This window comes from Lathamus discolor, chromosome 1 (assembly GCF_037157495.1).
Source record: "Lathamus discolor isolate bLatDis1 chromosome 1, bLatDis1.hap1, whole genome shotgun sequence".
Taxonomy (NCBI): domain Eukaryota; kingdom Metazoa; phylum Chordata; class Aves; order Psittaciformes; family Psittacidae; genus Lathamus; species Lathamus discolor.
The window spans coordinates 124,041,390-124,062,587 of NC_088884.1; the positions used below are offsets into that span (position 1 = coordinate 124,041,390).

The 21,198-nt window shown below is 35.8% G+C and overlaps 1 protein-coding gene across 13 annotated transcripts in view; it reads left to right on the plus strand.

Annotated features, from left to right (window-relative positions):
- Nucleotides 1–21,198, plus strand: part of TLL1 (tolloid like 1) — a 151,035-nt gene that overhangs the window by 58,190 nt on the left and 71,647 nt on the right. For 11 of the 13 annotated variants that reach the window (XM_065694047.1, XM_065694037.1, XM_065694030.1 and 8 more), the window contains 2 exons: nt 16,835–16,909; nt 18,796–18,845. In XM_065694047.1, coding sequence (XP_065550119.1) covers nt 16,835–16,909; nt 18,796–18,845 — 125 coding nt within the window. Of the gene's footprint in view, nt 1–16,834; nt 16,910–18,734; nt 18,846–21,198 lie in introns of all 13 variants that reach the window. The other 2 variants (XM_065694085.1, XM_065694039.1) reach the window with 1 other exon arrangement.

The following is a 21,198-nucleotide window of genomic DNA, read 5'->3' on the forward strand; positions in this document are numbered from 1 at the left end:
AATTTGCCCTGACTTTTCAATTCAGGATTTATACAGGGATTTTGGGTGCTTCAAAGGTCCAAAATAAAAAGTGGTGGGATGTATGTTGATATGAGCATGCAGAAGTCTTTCTAGCTGGTACTAAACCTGGTCAGAAGTAGAATGGCCACATCTTGTGACAAAAGCTTTTGTTGTCAACTCTAGTGTGCTTGCTGACTGATTGCCACAAATACCTTAACAAGTTTTTGAATGAAGCAAAGTTCTTCTGCAAAATGTCAGACATCAAGGACAGGCAACAGAAGCCAGATCCATGAAACATAGGCTGTCTCCTTGATGTGTTTATCCTGATCTGTAGCTAAGCGGTGAGAATGAAAATGTTCTGTCAGTTTGTGTGTGCTGATTAAATCATCCTAAAAACCATATTGTGTGCCTGGGGGGATTTATTTTCTACGTTTGTTAAAAATCATAGACTGTTTTATAACAAGAATTTGCAACTCATTCTTTCTAGAGTGCAGAATACAGTCTCATTCTTGGTGAACTTCAGGAATCAAGTAATGAATATATAAATTAATAAGATAATAATTATCCAGGATAGTTCAGTAACTGTACAATTTAGCTACAATAACAATAAAAAATATTAGTGACTTGGCTGAGAGCTTCCTTTCAAAGTCAAAGGGTGTGCACTGCTTCTTGGCTGCTGTCAGACCAAACCGTTGGTTTTGAGGTTGCATTTCATGGAGATCCAAAGTCCTTTTGGTGAGACTGTTTGCTAGGATGCTGTCTGGCTTCCCATAGTGTGACCTACATTCGTCACAGGTACGTGCATGCGCATGCAGATACTCTAAACACATGAGCTTTCTAAAATTCACCTGAGTTAGATGTTGATTGTTCTTTTGGACTGTGTTGGATTCAGTTTAGCAAGAAGGCCAGGTCACTCTGGATTTATGACCTGTCTTTCTCGTTGCGTATATTTACAGTAATCCCATGCTATTTGCTGATTCTTCATAAGTGTTTCTATATATTCTTTTAGTTGAAAAACAGTTATATCACTTTAAGCTAAGATGTCGTTCTTGCAAGAAAAAAGATGCAGATGATTCATAATTCTTTGTACTTAACTAAGCCTTCTCTTGTCAAAAAGCTATTTAAATCAATTTAATATGGCTGATTTTGTCTAATGCTACTAATATGGAGATAATTGCTTCAGTTGTGTATGGAAGAACCATTTAGTTTCTGACATGAGAGTGTGACATAGCTATCAAATTAAAGACAAAGTTAGTTTATCAATCTTATATTAGCCTCGAGATTTAAAAGTCTTAAAGTAATTGTTTTTATCTCTGAGTATAAAATTTGTCTAAGTTAACTCCTGCTGTCATTATGTCTTTCTTTAAGAATCCACTTATCTTCATTACTTTGCTAGTAATTTTAAGCTATAGCTATCTGTATCTTGCTGTGCAGTACAACTACAATAATTTTGATTTAGCATTATTATTACTTTGTAACATGAAGTATGTTATTAGTTAAATGCTCTTACAGAATTTTATTGCATGATAGGAATTCTATTAATACTGTCAGAAAACTTGTACTATCTGACTTGATGTATTTTAAATTCTCATAGTAAGAATGGCCTCTGCGTTTGCATCTGTGGTATTGTTTTGTGAAAATTGAGTAGTAATACTGACAAGTTTTTCAAAAAATAGAAATCTAAAGCCAAGCAAGCAAAGTCAGCTTCAAATTGGAAGTATCACAGAAAAAAGTTTTCAGTAGGGAAGACTGCAGGGAACATACCGTTTTAAAACTGTTCTGGATAAATTACAGGAACATACATATGATAAAGTTGATAGTGCCAGGAGGGTTCTGAATTTAGTAGCTTGACCAGTTACATATTTCTGTGTTAATAAAACTTCAGAGTGAAATCTTTTTATTGTATTAGTAAGTGTTAGGTTGATAAAACAACGGACTTCTGGGCATTCCATGAAAATTTTGATTGGATATGTAATTGGACTTTAGATACTGTTGGTTAGAGAAACTGGAAACTAATGTGGGAAAAATAACAGGTGTATTAGTTCATAAGTTATGTTACCATTTTTTTTAAATTTCTGCTTTCACCCACTTAGTATTTATGTTTTGGGAGTTAAATGAAAGGAAAATCCAATAGATAAATTAACCAAACCAGAGACTTGAATTTTTGAAACATGAACGGAAAAATCTACTTACCAAATAGAAAACTATGTAATCATTAGGAAGAAAGCTTATTTTCATACTCCCATGCTGGAACTAATAATATTTGATTCCATACTTGAAGAAAACATATATTTTATTTAGCGATGGTAGTTGAGCATATTGGTGTTTTCATGTTTGCACATGAAGCTTTGCTGAGATTATGGTCTAGAGGTGCTCTTTGTAGGGCAAGGCCACCTGAGAAATTCCCTGGAGTAGCTCTGTGACAGGTGCCATGTGAGATGCTGTGCAATATGTGTAGCTCTGTGCTGGGCCTGGTTATCATCATTAGTTAACCCGTAGTTAGCACTACTCTTTGTTTAGTACAGCCTGCAGTAGGAGAACAATTGCAGATGCATTTTGCTTTTCAGGATTTCTGTTAGTACTGATTTCTGTTAGTAACTCCACTCCCTGTGGAGTTAGCTGAGTACATTATTTCCCTGAGATGTTTGTCTCATTTTATCAAGATAATTTGCTTTAATGCAAATCCAATAAATAACCTTTGAGACATCACAAATCATAGAATCATAGAATAGTTAGGGTTGGAAAGGACCTCAAGATCATCCAGTTCCAACCCCCCTGCCATGGGCAGGGACACCTCACACTAAACCATGTCACCCAAGGCTTCATCCAACCTGGCCTTGAACACTGCCAGGGATGGAGCACTCACAACCTCACTGGGCAACCAATTCCAGTGTCTCACCACCCTAACAGGAAAGAATTTCCTCCTTATATCCAATCTAAACTTCCCCTGCTTAAGTTTTAACCCATTACCCCTTGTCCTGTCACTACAGTCCTGGATAAGTCAAGTCGAGTCACTCAGCATAGGACTGGGAATTGAAGAACTGGTTTTAGTGACTCAGAAGCTTTTTGGTGTTTTCTTCCAAATGCATGGAATTGTTGCAGGTGGTATAATAGTGATGCTTGTTTTGCAGGTTTTTATTTTATTCTCTTCACACCACCGATCTTTAAACTTCTGTACTTTCTCAAGATTTGTTGGAAGCTTGCAATCCTTTCTGTTCTATTTTAGACTTGAATGTTCTTGCTCATTTTCTCGAAGTCCCAGAAATGTGATGTACCCCATTGAAAAAGCCAAACAAGCAATCAGAAAAAAAATCCATCCCCCAAATCCCTCCCGCTAACTTCAGCTCTGATGCCTTAAAAAGATCCAGAATCCTTTCCTGTCCTGCCAGATGTTCCTCCCATGTTTTATGAAAACAAATGAAGTCATTTTAGCACATGAAGATGTCTTCTGTTCTCAAACTTTGGGTTAGGTCATTTACTGCTCTGCGAAGTGTCCCTTGTGCATTTATGAATTTCTAACACAATCACCAAAATTACAAGAGTTTTTAGGATGCCACAAATACAATTTTCTGCTATATTCACAATCTAGAGCTAGGTTTCTTCCTTTTGCCTGACATTAAAAAAAAAAAAACCCAAGCAAAACCAAACCCAAAAGCGTAAGTTCTGTAGTACAGGATTTTCTTTTCGTTTTTCTTTCATATTATGTCTTGTAGATTGTGACAGTTTTCTGTCTGTCTCTATTCTACCTTCTGTCTCTTTAGACCTTCTTTAGTTCTATAATTAACATGTCAGTTGAAAACGAGTGCAACATTTCTAAAAGATTTTGCTGATCTCCTTCTACTGATAGTATTAAAAAAAAAAGTATCTTTAAAATATTATGCTTTTTTTCCTTCTTCAATTATAGAAATAAATGTTCTCTCAGAACTAGCAAGTGCAAGATTAATTTATAAACCAGAAATGTAATTTTTGCATCCATGACAGTGCTTTAATTGACACTTTTACAGACCAATTTTTATATGGTGTTTGAATGAATTCTCTACTTAGATGTAATCATAACAGTAATAACAATATTACAGTAAAATTTTTAGTCATGTTCTTGGGGAATAATTTATAACCGAAACGCACTGACTTTCACAGTAGGAGTGCATTACAGCTCTCTTAACACCTGAAACACTATTCAAGCTACCTATCCATAATCTGAAATGTTGTCTTACAGCCCTTCCTAGAAGAGCTTTAAACAGATAAATTTCTGTAAAATGGCAGTCTGTGAATATTTAGTTGTGGACAGAAAATTTAAAGTTTAGGTGACTGGCATGCCTTTCCAAAACTTGGGAGTGGCCCGGGGTCATGCACTTAAAATCTTATCATCTGTCCCAGAATACACTTAGTTATTTGAGTACTCTGATATCCAAAAACCAATGGGTTGGCTGCCTTAAACAGCAGTGCTTTAGAGCACTGAGTTAGCAAATCCTTCCATTTTGTCCTTTACCAGGAATTGTGTTTTCAATTACTCTGTGTTAACTCAGGGAAACACCTGAAACAAGTGTGTATTTGCATGAGAAAAGTAGACCTTTAGGATTGTGACTTACAGACTAGGATTCATATAACAAGAAATAGTGGGTAGAAGAATGTGTATGTTTGTTTTTGGTTAATTTTCCTCCCACATGTAGAGCAGAATTCTCTCAAATACTTACAGGAATATGCCTGTAAGAACATAGGATTCTTCATTTAACATTTGGACATCATTCTGGACACAAAGTTTTCTAAACACAGTAATAATATATGTGATCTACTTAGGCGTAAGTGGTACAGCAATATGTTTTATGGGCACTCAAGTTTTATTTGTTCAAGTGCTTATGTGGTTTCTACATATTCATGTCTATTTATGAATAGTTCATTTTGAAAGTGTAAAAGAATAAAGATCACCTAGGAGTTAGGGAGCCTATTAAAATTTTCTTTTTCCTAAAATCTTAATAGTGAAGGAATATTGAAATATTAGATCCTAAATGCCATAGACTAAATAGCAGTCCTCTGAAAAGGGTGATATTTAATTTGGCATATTTGCTCTGAATGTTAGCTATCTTAAATATTTGTATTTTCTCTGAGCTTGAAGGAAGCTTAATAGTTGCAGTATCTTGTGTAATTTCTACTTCCAGAGATATATTAAAAAGTTATTTGAGGCCACCACTGTGTTGCTGTCAAACGACACACCCCTCATCGCCAGAAGACCATGCTAGCTCAGGGTGAGCTGGCTAGAAACAGCATGTTTGGCTCATGTCCTTTGTTCCAGCTGCTGAATTGTATTAAAAGGCAACTAAAAATACTCTAGGACTAATTTAAGCAGTAATATCTTTATTAATTAAGCCCAAAGGCATTAAACCTATTAAATACTTAGTGCCTATCTTCTTTGTATTCATGCAAACAGCAGCTGTAATTAAGACTGTTGCAGTTACAAGGGGAGAAGTGTCTGCAAGTGGGATGACAAATGGACCATGGTCCTGCTAACATATGGGCTGCTGTCATACAGCAGCTAAAGAAATCTGGTGGTAAGCTGTTTATGAGGAGCTGCAGTGGCTTAGCGAAGGCAAGAAAAGAATACTAGACATGGAGAAAAATGCAGGATCTGTTATTTGCATTGGCACTTCACTGTTTCTGTTTGACATACAAACTAAAATGCCTTATAAAATGAGGATCAGCGTAAGACTGACTTTCTGGAAATGGGAAGCTTAACCAAGGTATAACTATCTGCTTTCTTTTAAGACTTGTGAAATACTTAAACTTTCACGTAGCTACTATTTTACACCACAAAACTGTAATAAAATCCATGGGAATCAGAAGTGGGTTTTGTTATTGGACTGCTTTTTTCTTAATTTGCTTTTGGTACATTAGTCTGATAATCGGTTGTGAATAAGTAGCAAACTCTAAGTCCCTATGTAAAATACCACTGTAAATATGCCCAGTTTAACCTAATCGCTATTGTGGCAGATTGGGGGTGGCATGTGTTGTTGCAGCCTCAAAAGTTTGGGGATAAAGGCAGGCTTGCAAAGAAACTGTAGGGACAGCAGAAAGTTGAAGCTGTGTAGTTTGTTTTTTTTATCACTCTCTCCTCTCCCTCCCCCAGTTAAGTTCTGTTGGTGACACTTGAATTACCAACAATGCCAAAACCTAGGAAGTGAGTAAGTTTGGACTGCATGCAAGAAGTATAATTCCCTTCAGAATGGGGCGGAGATTCTGCTGGCTTGCAGCAGAATACTTGCAAAAGTCCAATACTCTTTACTGTTTAAAACCAGGGATTTTAGACGGCTTTCAGCAGCTACGCTGAATAGTGTTTTTCAAGAAGGAACAAATGCAAAGCTGAGATGAGGTTTCATTGTAACTATCAGGAGGCAAAATATTAGAATGATTGCATAAATTCTGTCTGGAGTACGATCATGGCTAAAATTCCTCAGAATATCAAGTTATGTAAGAGTCAGATGTAAAGAGCATAAAATTCTAACTAATAACTTGATATTAGGAATTGGGTAACATCAGTGATTTTCCACTGTCACTGTTGCCTCACTAACTCGAGTAAAGCAATTTCTGCTTTACTTACTGTGTCCAAAATGTAAACAGCAGCTGTGCAGAGTCTCCATGGGGAGAAAAAAACCCAAACCCTTAAATTAAAAATGTTGAAAAAAAATGTATTGTACTCAGTAACAAGCAAGTAAAACAGTTGTGATGAATAGGACTCATCATTTCTTTTTTAAACCATGATGTGAATTAGATGATATAGAGTAAAATAATCATGCTTCAACAGTTTAGCTGTATTGTACTCTGGTAACAAAACAAATATAAATGTGGTAGAAGGCATCTATTGAGTATGTGGACAAGGAATATAGAATTTCGCTGGTCCAACACCCAAAACTTGCTGTGCTAAGCACAGGATCACTCTCAAAAATTAGCAGCATTAAGAGCTATTTAGTTGCTTTCCTTGTCTCTTCTGCAGAGCCAGGTTGCAGAATGATGTGCTAAAAACCAAGATGGCGTGACTTAAAAGTGAGGCTCATGACAAAAATGACTGAACCAGAAAGCTGCAGCTGAAATGGAAAACACTTCTGAAACCTAAATAATGGTTTATTTATATATAGTTTAATAATTCTCTGTGTTTAAATTTAAGACCGGGCAAATGGATCAACATTTATTTCATGGTATGAGGAGAGCCTTGATCCTGAATGCCAGATAATCCCTCAGAGAGCCACTTCCCTTTCTGTGCCATTGGGCTTTCTGTGTAAATCTTTGGTTGCATTTAATGATTATTCAGGGATTTTCTGTTTTAGGGTACTACTTAAGCCTAGTTGGGATTTTATGTCTGTGAGAAATGAAATGCTTTTTTTTGTTTGTTTGTTTCCTGAAGATGAGGAAGAGGTACAGGAGAGGATTTCCACATAGATCAGTGCTGCTGCAATATGACATTAATGTGGTATGGTTAGTATAGTCTAATGACAAGTTCTAAAGAAAGTGTTACTGTATAAATATGTGGCCTCTTATTGTCATAGCATAACAAAATTACTAAGGGAGTTCACATGTGTTACTGATTTCCTTATGCAATTCTACTCCATAGTAACAGTCTGTAGCACTAGCGGAAAGACATTATGGCTGTGAAATTTCTGGAAGACTGATATTTCTGAAGTGAGATATCAGCTAAACAGTAATTCCCAGTTCTTTTTTGTAAATCAGCCACCTTCTGGGTTGTCATCCAAATTCCCAAACACCTACTGCTGCTTCCCCCTCAAGGCTGCTGCACAGTGCTGGGACTGTGCTGGCTGTGACCATCCTCATGCTGAGCTGTCTCTACAGGCCTTGCACCAGGATTCTTCCAGGGGCATCACTAAAAACTGACTTGCCTGAGTGTGTTCAGAAGCAGCAAACCCCCAGGAAAATATGCTTGCAAAGGCTGAAGACCTAGGAGCCACTCATCTAAAGTACTCCTTTTCCTGTAGTGTATATAAATCTATTCCTACAGTTTATCAAACCCCATAATTTTTGACCCATTAACTTACCAGAAGACTAGGAAGTTAAATTGAAATTGTGACCAAAACTGCCCCACACAAATTTAGGTGAATTTTGAGTGTTTTATTATTTTTGTTCTTCATCCTAGAAAAGGATTTTATTCTCTGAAATCCTTACTATACAATTATTCAATAATATGTCCATTCCACTGAATGGGTTGAAACTTTTTTTCTTTAAGGTGTGGGAAGTGGAAAAGCAGATAAAGAATTTTCCCTCTGTCCTCTGAAATAGAAACATTTAGGCAAAGTCTTAAGTTATCTTGATCTTTCCAGCTCTTCCATGTCACTAAAAATTTTGTCTTTCTCAAAGTAAATTCATTGTAGATGGCTAAAATTAAATACTCTGTAGCTGCTTGCCTGCTGCATGGTATAGGTTTCCTAGTAGGCACATTCTTTCACTTTTTTCTCCACTTCATAGTTCTCTTCCATTGAGCTTCATTTGATTTGATTTTCTTGCTCCTTGCAACCTCTTTTCCTTGAACCTGTGTGCTTTTTCTTAATGATGGGAGAGGAAGCATGGAAGAGATTTATAGTTCTTATGGTCTACGCTCAAGGTTATTTATCTCACAACTTCCACTTCATGTTGGTTTGTTCCCCTGCTACCTTTTCTGGGTTCTAATAATGTGGTGAAAGCTTTCATGCTTGTTGACTGGTCAGGATGCAGATGACTAACTCCAAACTCCTTGAAAGTTTTTAGTTTGCAGCTACCTAGCATGTATAGTGTCTTCTGAGTCACATGATTTTTTGCTTAAGTAAGCTTTGCTGTTAATAGCCCACTTTCTCTTCCCAGGTTACGATAATATGTGTTTGGCTGAAGGCCACCAGAGCTGCAAAACTCTAGGAAACAAAATTTACTTCATTTCCAGTATCTGATGGTTTGTATGATAATTGTGCTGCAGTTTCCTATTTTCAGATAGAGCTGTTACTTTCCTTTTGAGGCTTCAAGACAAGCATCAAAGTCATCAAACTAGAAACTGATCTGTACTTTGAAAAGGTTGTACTACAGAACAACACTTTCCCTGTCACCAAATGCACTCGTGCAGGTGAATCTATACATGTAAGTTTCTAGCTCATTTTTTACCTCTGGTTAGAAGGAAAATAATATTTCAAACCTGCCAAATAAAACAAGAAAATGATTTTTCCTATAATAACCATGCTGAACTGATTTAATTCAGTTTCTAGGACAAAGAAACTAGTACTGTGCTCAAGTGATGGATGGTTGTTTTATGACGATGAAAGTATTATTTTAATTTAAAAATACCTAAGTTTGCTCTGAGCAAAAAAAAAAAAAAATATTAATCATGTGGAAAAAGTGATTAAAATTATGGTACTTCACTTATAAAATGTAATTTCTTTTGTGAACTTAGAGAAGCTATTTTGACATGAACATGAGACAGTATGAGTAAAACAAAAAGCTATGAAAAGGCTGCTGTGTTACACAGAATTCTGTACGACATAGATACAGTTGATTAATATGGGTGTAATGACAAAGAATGAGAGTTTGTTTAATCCTTTGGCTTGTGCCATGCATTTTGAGTTTGCTTGGTAGTTCACTTGATCTGGTGGTGCTGTTCTGTTCTCCTGGTGTTCAAATGAAAAAGTCTAAGGCTTGCATCTTTGGGGAGGCCTTGTAGCAGCTGCTGTGTCTATCTCAGCCCTGACAGCTGTTTCACGTAGGTGGCATGCTCAGACAGACAACATTCTTCCCAACAAGGGTTTTTCTCCATTCTTCTATATGCAGCTTATTTTAAAGTTATCAATTTTCCCATTTTTAAACAATTATTTAATTCAATTGTGTACTTAATTTCTAGTCTTAATTTTAAAACAATGAATTTTGTTCTTTTAGTTTTATACCTTTACATACTTTCTATTTTTTTAAAAAGATTGCCCTTTAAGAGTGATAATTTTGCCTCAGGGAGCCTGATCTTTCTACTGTAAGAAAGCTTAGCTGTATAATTAACTTTGTAGACCTTGACCCTAAGGCTATTCACAGGAGAATGGAGGTTCAGAGTAAAAAGAAGACGAATTTTCTAGCATCATAGTGGTTATACAGGGCTAACTGGGGTAGTTATGGCTGTGGTGATATTGTAGACCTTTCCCCCCCCCAGTGTATTTTTCTAGGCTCCTCAGTAAAGCCAGCTATCGCCGAAGTTGCCAGCATTTGCAGGTAAACAAATCCCATGAACAGCAAAAAAATCCCATGACCCTTCAGCCCTCTTTTCTATGCCAGAAACAACAGTCTGCTGTCATTAAATGAAAGGTTAGCTGGAGCAGTGGCTTCTGCTAGGGGTGGCATGCACCCTTCCCAGGAAGAGGGAGAACATTTCCCTCACTGTTTTGGTTATCGCAGTGGCAGGTATGGCAGACCCTGGAAATGATGGTACTCGCTTGTATGTGGTTTCATATAGAACAGGTCAGCATTTGTTGTGGTAAGAAAAATCAGCTGTGATTGCCCTATATTTTTGGCAGCCAGTGATGTTTCTGAGAGCCCCTGGTTTCTTGGTGTGGCTTTCCTTTTGAAGTGGCTGATAACTGCCATTAAGAAAGGCTCGTGTTTCAAATTTTTTATTTTATTTAAATTTATTTTTTTACTTTGACTCTGCAGTCTAAAAACTACAGTAGAAAAAGTAGAAAATAATTAAAAAGGTTAATAGCAGGATGCGTAAATGGATCACTTTCAGTGTATGTATATCTCTGTAGGTTTGTTTTGCCAATATCTGGCCTGAGGCAGTGATCAGTGATGAAGAAAACAGCTGGTTGCTTTGACAACATAATGTGCAGACAACTTTACTGTTTGCAGCAGTGTCTTCTGCATTCAGTTCATCAGTTAACCTATTACATGAGGAATATATTTTACCAGTTACAGAGTATGTGGAGTGTTGGTGATAACCTTGCATAAAGAAAAAGAAAATAGTTACTGAAAATCAAGAAGCTTGCCAGGTTGAATGGTTCATCCAAGAGGAGCTGTTGCTTTCTAAAAGATCATGTGCTCAAAATACTGTTGAGTAAGTTTAGAAGTGAAGCTTTTTCTTTTACTTAAGACTGCAACTTCTGTCAAAGTCTTTGCTTTCTTGAAGATTTTTGTTTTGTTTTATACTAATTTTAAAAGAATATGAAACTGCCCCTCAAAAAATGTGGAAGTGAAGAAGTCACTACTTCCAAACTAAGAACAAAGTAAAAGCTGTAGTTAGCTCAGAGGAAATGGACATCTTCAAATCAAGATTTACACTCTGCCATAGAGAAACATCTCTAGCAAATTAATATTCCCTTTTACAAAGGTCAAGTTCTACAAATGTTGCTTTTGGTAAGTGGACATTTTATCCTGATAAAGGGTGTCACAAATACTCCATTTTCCTTGAGAGTATTGCTTTGTATTGGAGATGTTTCCTGCTTTGATAAACTTGGAACATGCCCCAGTGCTGTATGCTACTTCACCCGCAGCCCATCTGTGCTACGATCTGATTGCCGTGCTCCTGGGAGGGATGACTGGAACCAGCTGGCTCTATAGGATGGGAGATGCTTCTCAGCATCTGTCTTTGGCTCTACAGTGGGTTTTTATGTCCATAGACAGGTCGTACCTGGCTGTTTTTCTGTCCTAGTTGGGTCAGTTTGGTGATAACTTCCTGCGGAGTTTGGAGAACAGTGTGAAGAAGTTGCAGTAAAATATTGCATATCACAGATGGGGTTTCACAAGTGTAACTTGGCCCCAACAAGGATGTTGCCTTGCCGCCAGGACCCTAGCTATAAATCAGAACACATGGTGAAAGGAAGGAAGGAAGCTAAAAGCATTGTGTGTGGGCAACACAGGGGAAGTTTCCAAGAGTGGGTGACATGAGACAGTGGTAAGTTGCAGGTAGTGATGTCAATGGGGAACTGGTATCATTGAAGATTTCAGTAAATTGCATTAAGATCTGTGCTTCTAAGAGTACCTTGCTGCCATACACAAGCTAGTTGATTTCAGGACAACTTTATGTATGCCTAGGTGAGCAATTGTCAAGAGATTCAACATTCAAAATAGTGAAGGGTTGTATTTCTAACTGGTGTATAGTCTGGAGATGTTTCAAGTATTCTGCCATCATTATTTTATTTTCTGATAGAAGTGAAAATGATGCATTCCTTAGGGAAAGTGGTGGCTTTCTGGTTAGGAGTTTGAAACAGGAGTCTTGAAAAGTAGAACTGGTATGAGTGTTAATAAGCTTGCCTTTTTTACATGTTTCACAGTAAGTAGGAGCATGGAAGGAAACAGAGGTGTTATATCCCTTTCAGGTGTGTCTGTGTGAGCTTTTTCAAGTGTTCGCTAACACATACTAAATGTCATGTGTAGATTTGAAAATGCTGTATGGTGAAATTAATGAAGTAGCTAATTTCTTGATTTGGTATGTCTGTGAAAATAGGATGCCTTGGTCTCCTACTTAATGCCAAAGTTTTATTTAACTTTTTTTTTTTTGCTGTAATTTTTGTTCAATAAAAAGTTGATTTGTATAAATATCAAACACATGATTCAATTAACTTCAATTTATTTCATAAACTGCTTTTGAATATTCTGTGAGCTCTGTACAGTAACATTGAAATTTATTACTCAATTACGTTTGAACGTAGCACTCATAATGAACAATGGCAGAAAGAGTTCGGGGTATGGCATGCAATCTTATGCTTGTGGTTGCATGTAACATCTTCTGCTGTTTATTTGCCCTTTCTTGTTCTCATTTTAGTGTTTTCCAAGAAAAGTGGATTGCACCTGAAAATCTTGGAATGGCTGAACTGATTTGAAGACTGTTCAAATCAGGTTAATTAGTATAGCGTATGTTGTCTTCCTTGTAATGAGATGAAACTGTATTTACTTGTATAGCTCTAATTTTCCTTTTTCTGTTCAGACTTAGAGGCAGTTATATAAGCCATGAATAGGTTGTATGGAACAAAATGACTCACCAGATAGACTATAATGCACATAGCAGTGTTGTTGCAGGGAAGTACTCAATGACTCAGCTTTAGAAGAGGCTGTGAATTGGAACCACTGCACATGTGGATTTAGATGAGTATCTGCCCTGAACCTGGGCCAAGACATGTTTTGGCACCTCTTGCTGCATGAATTACTGGTCAGACTTTGAAAAGTTCTGGGAGTCCCACCCTTCAAAGGGCATTAAATCTTCAGATTTTAATTTTGCCTTGCAGTTAACTCTAATATTTTTGTTGTCCATTCTTGGCAGCTTTAATGGAGGGGATGAAGCATAAACTTTCTGTGCTTTCCACTCCCAGTAGCATAGCAAATTCTGAGGCTTCACTTTTTAAATGTCTTCTAATCCTTTAAGTGGTATCTTCTCAGTGCAGGAGTAATCTCCCTGTCACAATTCTCCATCTGCTCTCAAAACAGGAGAATACTTTTGTGGTTGATCACAGTTAACATCCCCATTTGAGAATGTCTGAGAGAGAAGTTCTGTTATTTTCACAAACTTTCCAAATGTGGGAAAGTTGTACCTTAATTGAATGTTCTTCTAGCCTGCACAGTCATCAGAACAAATAACGTCTTGAAAATGGTTCTGGATCGCACTGGTCTCCAGTGTTGTCAGTCTCTTAGAGCTGTCCTTGGTAGCTGGGTGCTCCTCCCTTCGCCAAGGTAGGGCTGGTTCTGTTCTGCTTCACTGATGTGCTGTAGGGGCAAACATTGCAATCTTAGATGCGTTTGCTACTTTGTTACTAATATCAGCATGAATACTATCAGGAATGTATTTTATTTTGAAATGGCTGTTTGTGATTTGAGTTTTAAAAATTATTATGGTAGGACAAAATATGAAGGATAAAATTTGATGTAGGTAATTTTGTTATTGCAATTATAAGGAATATACTCCTGTATGTATTTTCAGACTTGCATGCTAATTGACATTTCAAATCCCAGAATGAGCCACCTTACTGCATGTCATATCCCCATGGATTTAACCACATCTTGTTCCATGCACTTCTGACCATCTGCTAGAAAGTCATGAAAGCCTATTTTTTTTTTTGTCTGGTGTATGCTATCTGATTCATACATCCATATACTTAAAATAGTTTACACATATTTTTACTTTTTATTTCATTATTTATTTTTACACTCTATACTTAGTAGCACATTTTATTCCTTTATAATACTGGATATTTGATGTGGCGATGTTCTTGTTGGAAGATAGTAGATTAGCAGAGAGAACTTTCCAGATGAACCTTATTTATTGATGATAAAAATAATAGTTCCTGTCACAGGCAGTAAAATGTAGCTGTAGTTCCTGTGTTTGTCTGTATTTTATAGATAATCTTATTTTTCCTTCCCAATCACATTTGTTATGTGGTAATATTATGCTGTGTTTTTCTGGATGGCAGATATTTTTTGCAATCTACTTATTTTCCTGTTTGTTTTCATGCTTGTGAGTTCTTTGTTTACGTGTAGCAAACTTAGCTGCTTTGCATGACAGTGCTTTGCCTTTTAATAAAATCAGACCTTTCTGAAAGTGTTGTTTGGCTGAGGGCTTGGAGTTGTGTGAAAGCAGAACTGCGTCTACTCTACTGGTGAAGAGTATGTTCTGTTTTAACAGCTCCACATAAATTAGTTTCCATTGTTACAGAAAAACAGACTTCTACTGTGCCTAATGTCATGGCCGTATAAAACATATGAAAATATAAACCAAATTAAAAAAAAAGTATGAAATTTGGTATAAAAGGTTATATCTCTATTTATTAAGTATTGGACAGAAAATCCATGTACTTTTTATTAATAACCTATGTATAGTAAAAAGATATTTGAAATACTTTTCACCTGAAATTAATGCTGTCTCAGATTTTCACAGATTTTTCTTAAGTTGATTGTCAATCTTGAATTTTCAAATAAAATGGAAAGCAGCCTGCCATATCAAGTTTTCCTGATCACTAAATAGAGTAACGTTACATTAAAATTCTGCTTGGATGATTTTGAAAATTCTTCCATCACTTTTTTTTTTTTTTTTTTTTTTTTAATCATGCTAAGTGAATTGGTTGTCAGATTCTTGTTAGTTTGCTGGATGAAACTTATGAATTAAATATCTGTGAAAAACGAGGGAGGTGCAGAGCTGATCAGGTCAGTTCTGTTCAGGAGTTCCTTAGAGGGAGCTAATAAAGCTCCTAATCCTAACAAACATGCTCTTAGCAAAGTCTTTAACATCATGCCTTGCATACCCAAACAATCCTCTGCTTGTTTTCTGTAAGGTTAAGATTGGTGTGTGACATAACATAATGAAGTATACAGAGTGACTTCTTCAGATACTTTCAGGTCATAAAAATTTTAAGGCAGGAGATAAAAATACAGTCTCCTCTAGTCACAAAATACTTTAACACTTACACAGGCATTCCAAAAAAATTAGAAGATACTTTTAACAGTTGTGGGAGATACCTGGGGTTTTGTTTTGATTTGGGTTTTTTCTGATAATTCAGGTGGGGGTTGTGTCTCAGGCTTTGAAGGGCAGAGTTTAGATTCTATGCAGTCCTTTCACTGGAAAAGCATATTTTTTAAAAAAGGAGCGATCATTTCCCTTTTTGTCTCAGTTGCTGATTGTTTGGACTAAACTGAAATTAAATAGCATCCAGTTAACTGTTACTTCTTTTGCTAGGTATAGACCTACCCCGTTGAACTGAAATTAATTCAGAAAACCATGTTTTTCAGTAAAAGTAAATTGGCAATTATTAAATTGTTGCTAAAGTCAAATGAGTTAATTCTGTCAGGGTTTCTGCCTTTCGTCATGTTTGTCCTCTGTATGTTTGTGTTTTTCTGCAAATCAGAACTTCCTTGCGTCAAAAAAAAAGCAGCTTGAATTAAGCTCCAAGTCTTCCATTATACTTTTAAACAAACAATAATATATATATTGATTTCTTCATTGTTAACTCATATTTAGTTAATACATTAGAGAACCTACCTCCTATTGGTCACACAGATTACTTGTTTACAACTACGTCAAACTTGCATCAGCACTTATTGTTATATTGCCATGGTTATATATTGTTAAACTTAACCTTGTGCTTGGTTGCTAATCAAAAACTAGCTAGCAGTCCGGATGTTTAACAGAAATATCATAGCTTTGTTTTCCTTTCTAGCCCAACAGAAAAAGTTACTATCCATTGCTTGAACACCGTATTTTATATACATGCACATAAATTCAATGCATTTGTGTCAAACAAATTCAGTCACAAATATTCTTTGCTATTTGCATTTTCATGGCAAAGTGAATGTTACCACAGTGAAGCAATATAGTTGCATCATCAAGACTAAGGGGGATATTTTCCACTTTTTTTTTTTTTTACTTTATTGTTTTTCTGAAGTGTGATTTGCCTTGGGATTTCATATTTATACATCAGTATTACACGCTGAAACCAAAGTAATTTCTGCTAATGTATTTCTGTCAATGAGTGATTTCTTGCATCATCTATTGTTAGTTCAGAACCTTCCTTTTGTTAATTCTCAGTATTACCAGGAAAGAAAAATGGGCTTGCTATTAAGCTTTAGCACTTCCTCAAGTCTGGTTTGTGACCTCTGCTGGGGCACGTCATGTCTTTGTAGATTGAAATGTTAATAGTTTCTTCCTCTTACCATTTTATGTTCTGTTTATTAAAGTTAGCAATATTTCATTGTGCTTATACAGTGGCCCCTGTTATGAAAGACATCCAAGGGAAATCTCTAGAAGATGTTTATAATAGTAATAATAAATAATATTTGACTCTGGTCAGATAGAGACTACTAGCTTTCTCCCCTCACTGTTCAAAACCCTGACAATTTGCCATCTTTTTCCTAGAAGCTTAAAGGAAGAAAAAGCATCTAGAGCTGCTCCTGGCTCTGTCTCGCTGCCTGGTGGTAAAACCCATCACTGGTAAGAGCAGACTAGCCAGAGGAAAGATGTCCCCAATGTATCCAATGTGAATATAAGAAAATAGTGACCCTTGGAAGCGCAGTGTTCAGAATTGTTAGTAGTGACTGAACAGTTTCAGAAATGGTCTCAAATACTTGTGGTTTTTAAGAAACAGTATCTTTTTGTGTAAAAATTACATACGTGGACATATCCATATTTAGGGAAGATATCAGGTGTTGGATATGTTTTTAATTGAAAAGTTTCAGTTATACTTTGGAACTCTGTAGGTGATCTATTTTTATTTATTTATTTTTTATGTTATTTTACATGTCAGACCAAAGGCATTTTCAATGTGATTTCTCTTAGGTGCCTGGCATTCAAGAAGAATAATGGAGATAGGAAGTAATTTAATATCAGGGAGTTCTTCAGAAACATTTTTTGCTTAAGTGGGTATTTTTTTATATGGATTTGATTAAATACTAATGAATGCAGCAACATGAAACTACTGAGAATATTATCTGATGAATATTGTCTACAACATCATACGAAGAACAGGGTGAGAAAAAGAATACCAGTTAACTATAATGTTTAAGATCAGTTTGAACGGAAGTAGACCAGAGAGAATGATTTGGTAACATCTGGACTCTGGACAAGGTTTTAGTTGTATGGAAACTATGAAAGCAATTGGCTACGTAACTGTATAATGAGCAACCAGGTAAAGTTAGTGGTGTCTTCCTGGATGAGGGAAAAAAGGGAAAGAGTTGAAGATGCCATCAAGATTGAGCCCAGTGGCTTTGTGACTCTGAGCGGGCAAATAATAGAGCTATTGATTGAAGCAAGAGGAGAGGGAAAAGGATAAATTTGGATAAAGATAATAAGCAACCACTTCAGCTCATGTTAGTTGCTGTATGCTCTGTTGACTTCATTCACAGCGGTTGAGGATGTGGCCTGTTGAATTCAGCTTTAATGATAAGTTTGAGTTGGCAGGAAGATCTCAGAATAAAATCTCAGCAAAAATAGGCAGAAATGAAAAACTGAGATTGTAGATCCTGAATTCTTGCAAGTGGGCCGGTATCTTGGTTCATTGAGTTGTGATGGCAGTTTAGGGAAGATGAGTTAGCTGTGCAGAAGTTGAACAGAAAAATCCTGAAGGAGCCTGAAGGAACAGGAAAAGAGAGAAGAAGAAATCCAAAGGCCAAAGAAAGGTTAAAAAGAAGAGAGATGGGAGCTTGGAAAAGCAAAATATGTGAAAGAATCCTAGTAGTGAGTTTAACTATAAAAACAGAAAGCATATAAATAAAGCAAGAGGAAAATGAATTTTTTTTTTTTTCACTCAGTTTAACAGAAAACAGATAAAAGTATTAATTCTCTGAGGCAGGGATAATGTAATACGTAATGTAATTGCAACATAATAAAAGTTAGTTCAAATAATTCTCATTTTCAGGAGGCAGTTTTCTCAGCTCTATATGTATTTGATCATAGTTCAAATCTTAACATATTTCAGTGTCTTTTATGCTTTGCTATATTTACTTCCAGAAAACAACCCATGCTGATTTTTTTTTTTTATTAGATTGACATTACATTTAAATAATTGCATTCAGGCAATGTGTAAAGAAACTAAAAAGGCTGTGAGAGTTTAGGTGCGTACCAAAACCAGTCATTTGTCTTTTGCTGGGTAGTTTTATTTCTTTGTGTAAAAATACAGATCAGTAAGCCAATATATGTGATACTAATATATAATTTTTGTACATTTTCCCAAGGGTTGTAACATGGCATTACAGTCTTCAGATTAGTTTTATTGTCTAAATAAATTCTTTAATTAAATTGAGCTCTTTTTTATTTAAAGCTGTCTTTTGGGGAGATATTGCCTTAGATGATGAAGACTTAAAAATCTTTCAAATTGACAGGACGATTGATCTTACGCAGCACTCCAACGAAAGACTTGGCCATAACACAGGTATGATATTTCAAGCTTGTTTTAACTTGTTTGTTTTTCCTGATATTTACTTCTGCACAGAAAGCAATCTCTCTTTTAAATGTAGAAAGTCAGTATAATGTCTTGGGTGCTAGTTTTTACTTTAAAGAGAATATATTTTTGCTTTATGGGGAAAGAAAAAAGCTGAAAATTTGATTTTATTCTGGCATTTCTGATTAATAATATCACATTGAACTGAAGAGCAGAAGCTGGTAGTAACCATAAGTCCACTCCCCTCTGCAGGTGTTCGTGTGAGAAAGGAAATTGTACAAAGCTTTGCTTTCATCACTAAAAGTTCCCGATCACAGTACCCGAGTACCCTGTAGGGAGCATATGTGAATTCCTAGGGGCGATACTGAGAATCTTGGATTACAACTCTTTCTCTAGCTATTTTTTCAGCTCCATTCAGACCTGTACCCAGATTTAGAAGCAACAGAATAACATCATTCTTGCTAGAATTTGCCTTGTCTAAAAAACAAATAAATATCTGATTTGTGTTACTGATTTGTAAATTCATAACTGAGAATGGTAAACTTTCAGGTTATGGCTCCAGAAAAGCCAAGTTACTTATGAAAAATGTGGGCAAAAATGCTAAATGCATAATTGAAATTTATTTTCTACTAACCATGTTTTATGTGTTCCTGAAGTACTATTAACTCAATTCCTGATTTGTGGAAATGGGATCACCTTGAGGAATGAGCAGCAAAGAACTTTTCAGAACAAAGGAAAAAAAGAAAATACTAACCTTTCAATATTGATATATGTAAAATATTTTACTCTTCCTAGTTAGATGTCATGATTAGACTATTTTCATAACTTTAAAAGGAGGTAAAATAAATTTTCAAGCCAATTGTGTTTTCAAGGCAGGAACACCTTTGATCATTCCTAGGTCAGGACTGGATTTAAAAAATGTTAATGGAGTCAGTGGTTTCCCTTCCCCACTTTCCCCCAAACAGCTTTAATTGGCATCAAAGGTATTTCAGGCAGTAGTTTTGCTGACAAAATGTAGAGAGCAAGGTCAGTCATTTCCCCTTTAAGTGGATGCAGTCAAGTGATTTCTTTGGCCTGCTGACTTTATTTTTTCTCCTTGCTTTTCTATATTTTTTTTTCTTTTTAACTGCACAGTTATTTTTTTGTCAGTTGCAACTTAAAGAATATACATTTTTAAGCTGTTACTAAATAATATTTAATATTCTGTTATTTTATATTCTTTCCTTACCTGTCTTGAGATTTGTGAATTATTTCTCCTGTAGACAGTGTCCTATTCAGGATATTGAGTCACACTATTAAGGATTACTAATGCATTTGGATCAAATTTTTCTACCTTTACTGCGCAAGAGGAATCAATGCAGCTGCAGTGGTCACTGGGACTGGACTACATAGAACATAGAAACTCTGCTGAAATTAATAATTTTGTAATAGCATTCAGTGAGCCCTCAACATTCTTGATTTTTCTAAAACAGGATTGGAGAACTCAATTTTACACTTTACATGTGTAATTATTTTTCTAAGTTTATGACAATTTGTTGCTTTAACAAGGAATTTAGCCAGTTTTTGCAAACTGCACAGCCTAGGGTGCTTTTTTCCTTTTAACTTCCAAGAAACTAAATTGCCAACAGCTGACTAGTTAATATTAGGCATAGACATAAAATATCAATAAAATAGAAGATAAATTAATATTTTACCTCAGTTACAGACACAATGACTATTAAGTACAAGCTTGATTTCTGAAGAGTTTCTTTTGTTGCCCTTCACAAACTACAGGTGACACCAGGTAGAAGAGTTAGATGCTTGCGTGTAAACCATCAGGATGAAGCTGCAGAGTTGCATTTTTCATTGCAACTACTAGTTAAAATCCCGAAGCTATCAGGTTCTGATTCACATTAAATGACACTCCGTTTGGTGAGGATTATCTGCCTAGATTTGCAGGGTCAGATACTTAATCTGTAAGCTTCTCAGAGTGTGGCTCTGTTATTTTATTTGTCATTTTGTCTAAGCAATATGCATAATCACTGTAAACAGAAACAGCAATAAAACTGCTAAAATTCTTGTGTGTATTATCATTCCAAACTGCCAAAAGTATCCTCTTTTTCTTGCCTGAACTATGAGAAGATGCAGCAAATGTGATTGATTTTGTTTTAAAAAAAATTTTAGATTGTGTTTTGGCAAGGCTGCATATTATTCATATAATAAAGATTAGTTATGCGAGATACTTTTTCTCTTTCAGTTTTTCACTAAATAGAATACACAGGCTGTGTTAACACAGTAATGCTAGTTTAATATTTTTTTCTAGAAATAATTATAGGGCAATAGTTTCTTTAAGTAAATAATGGAT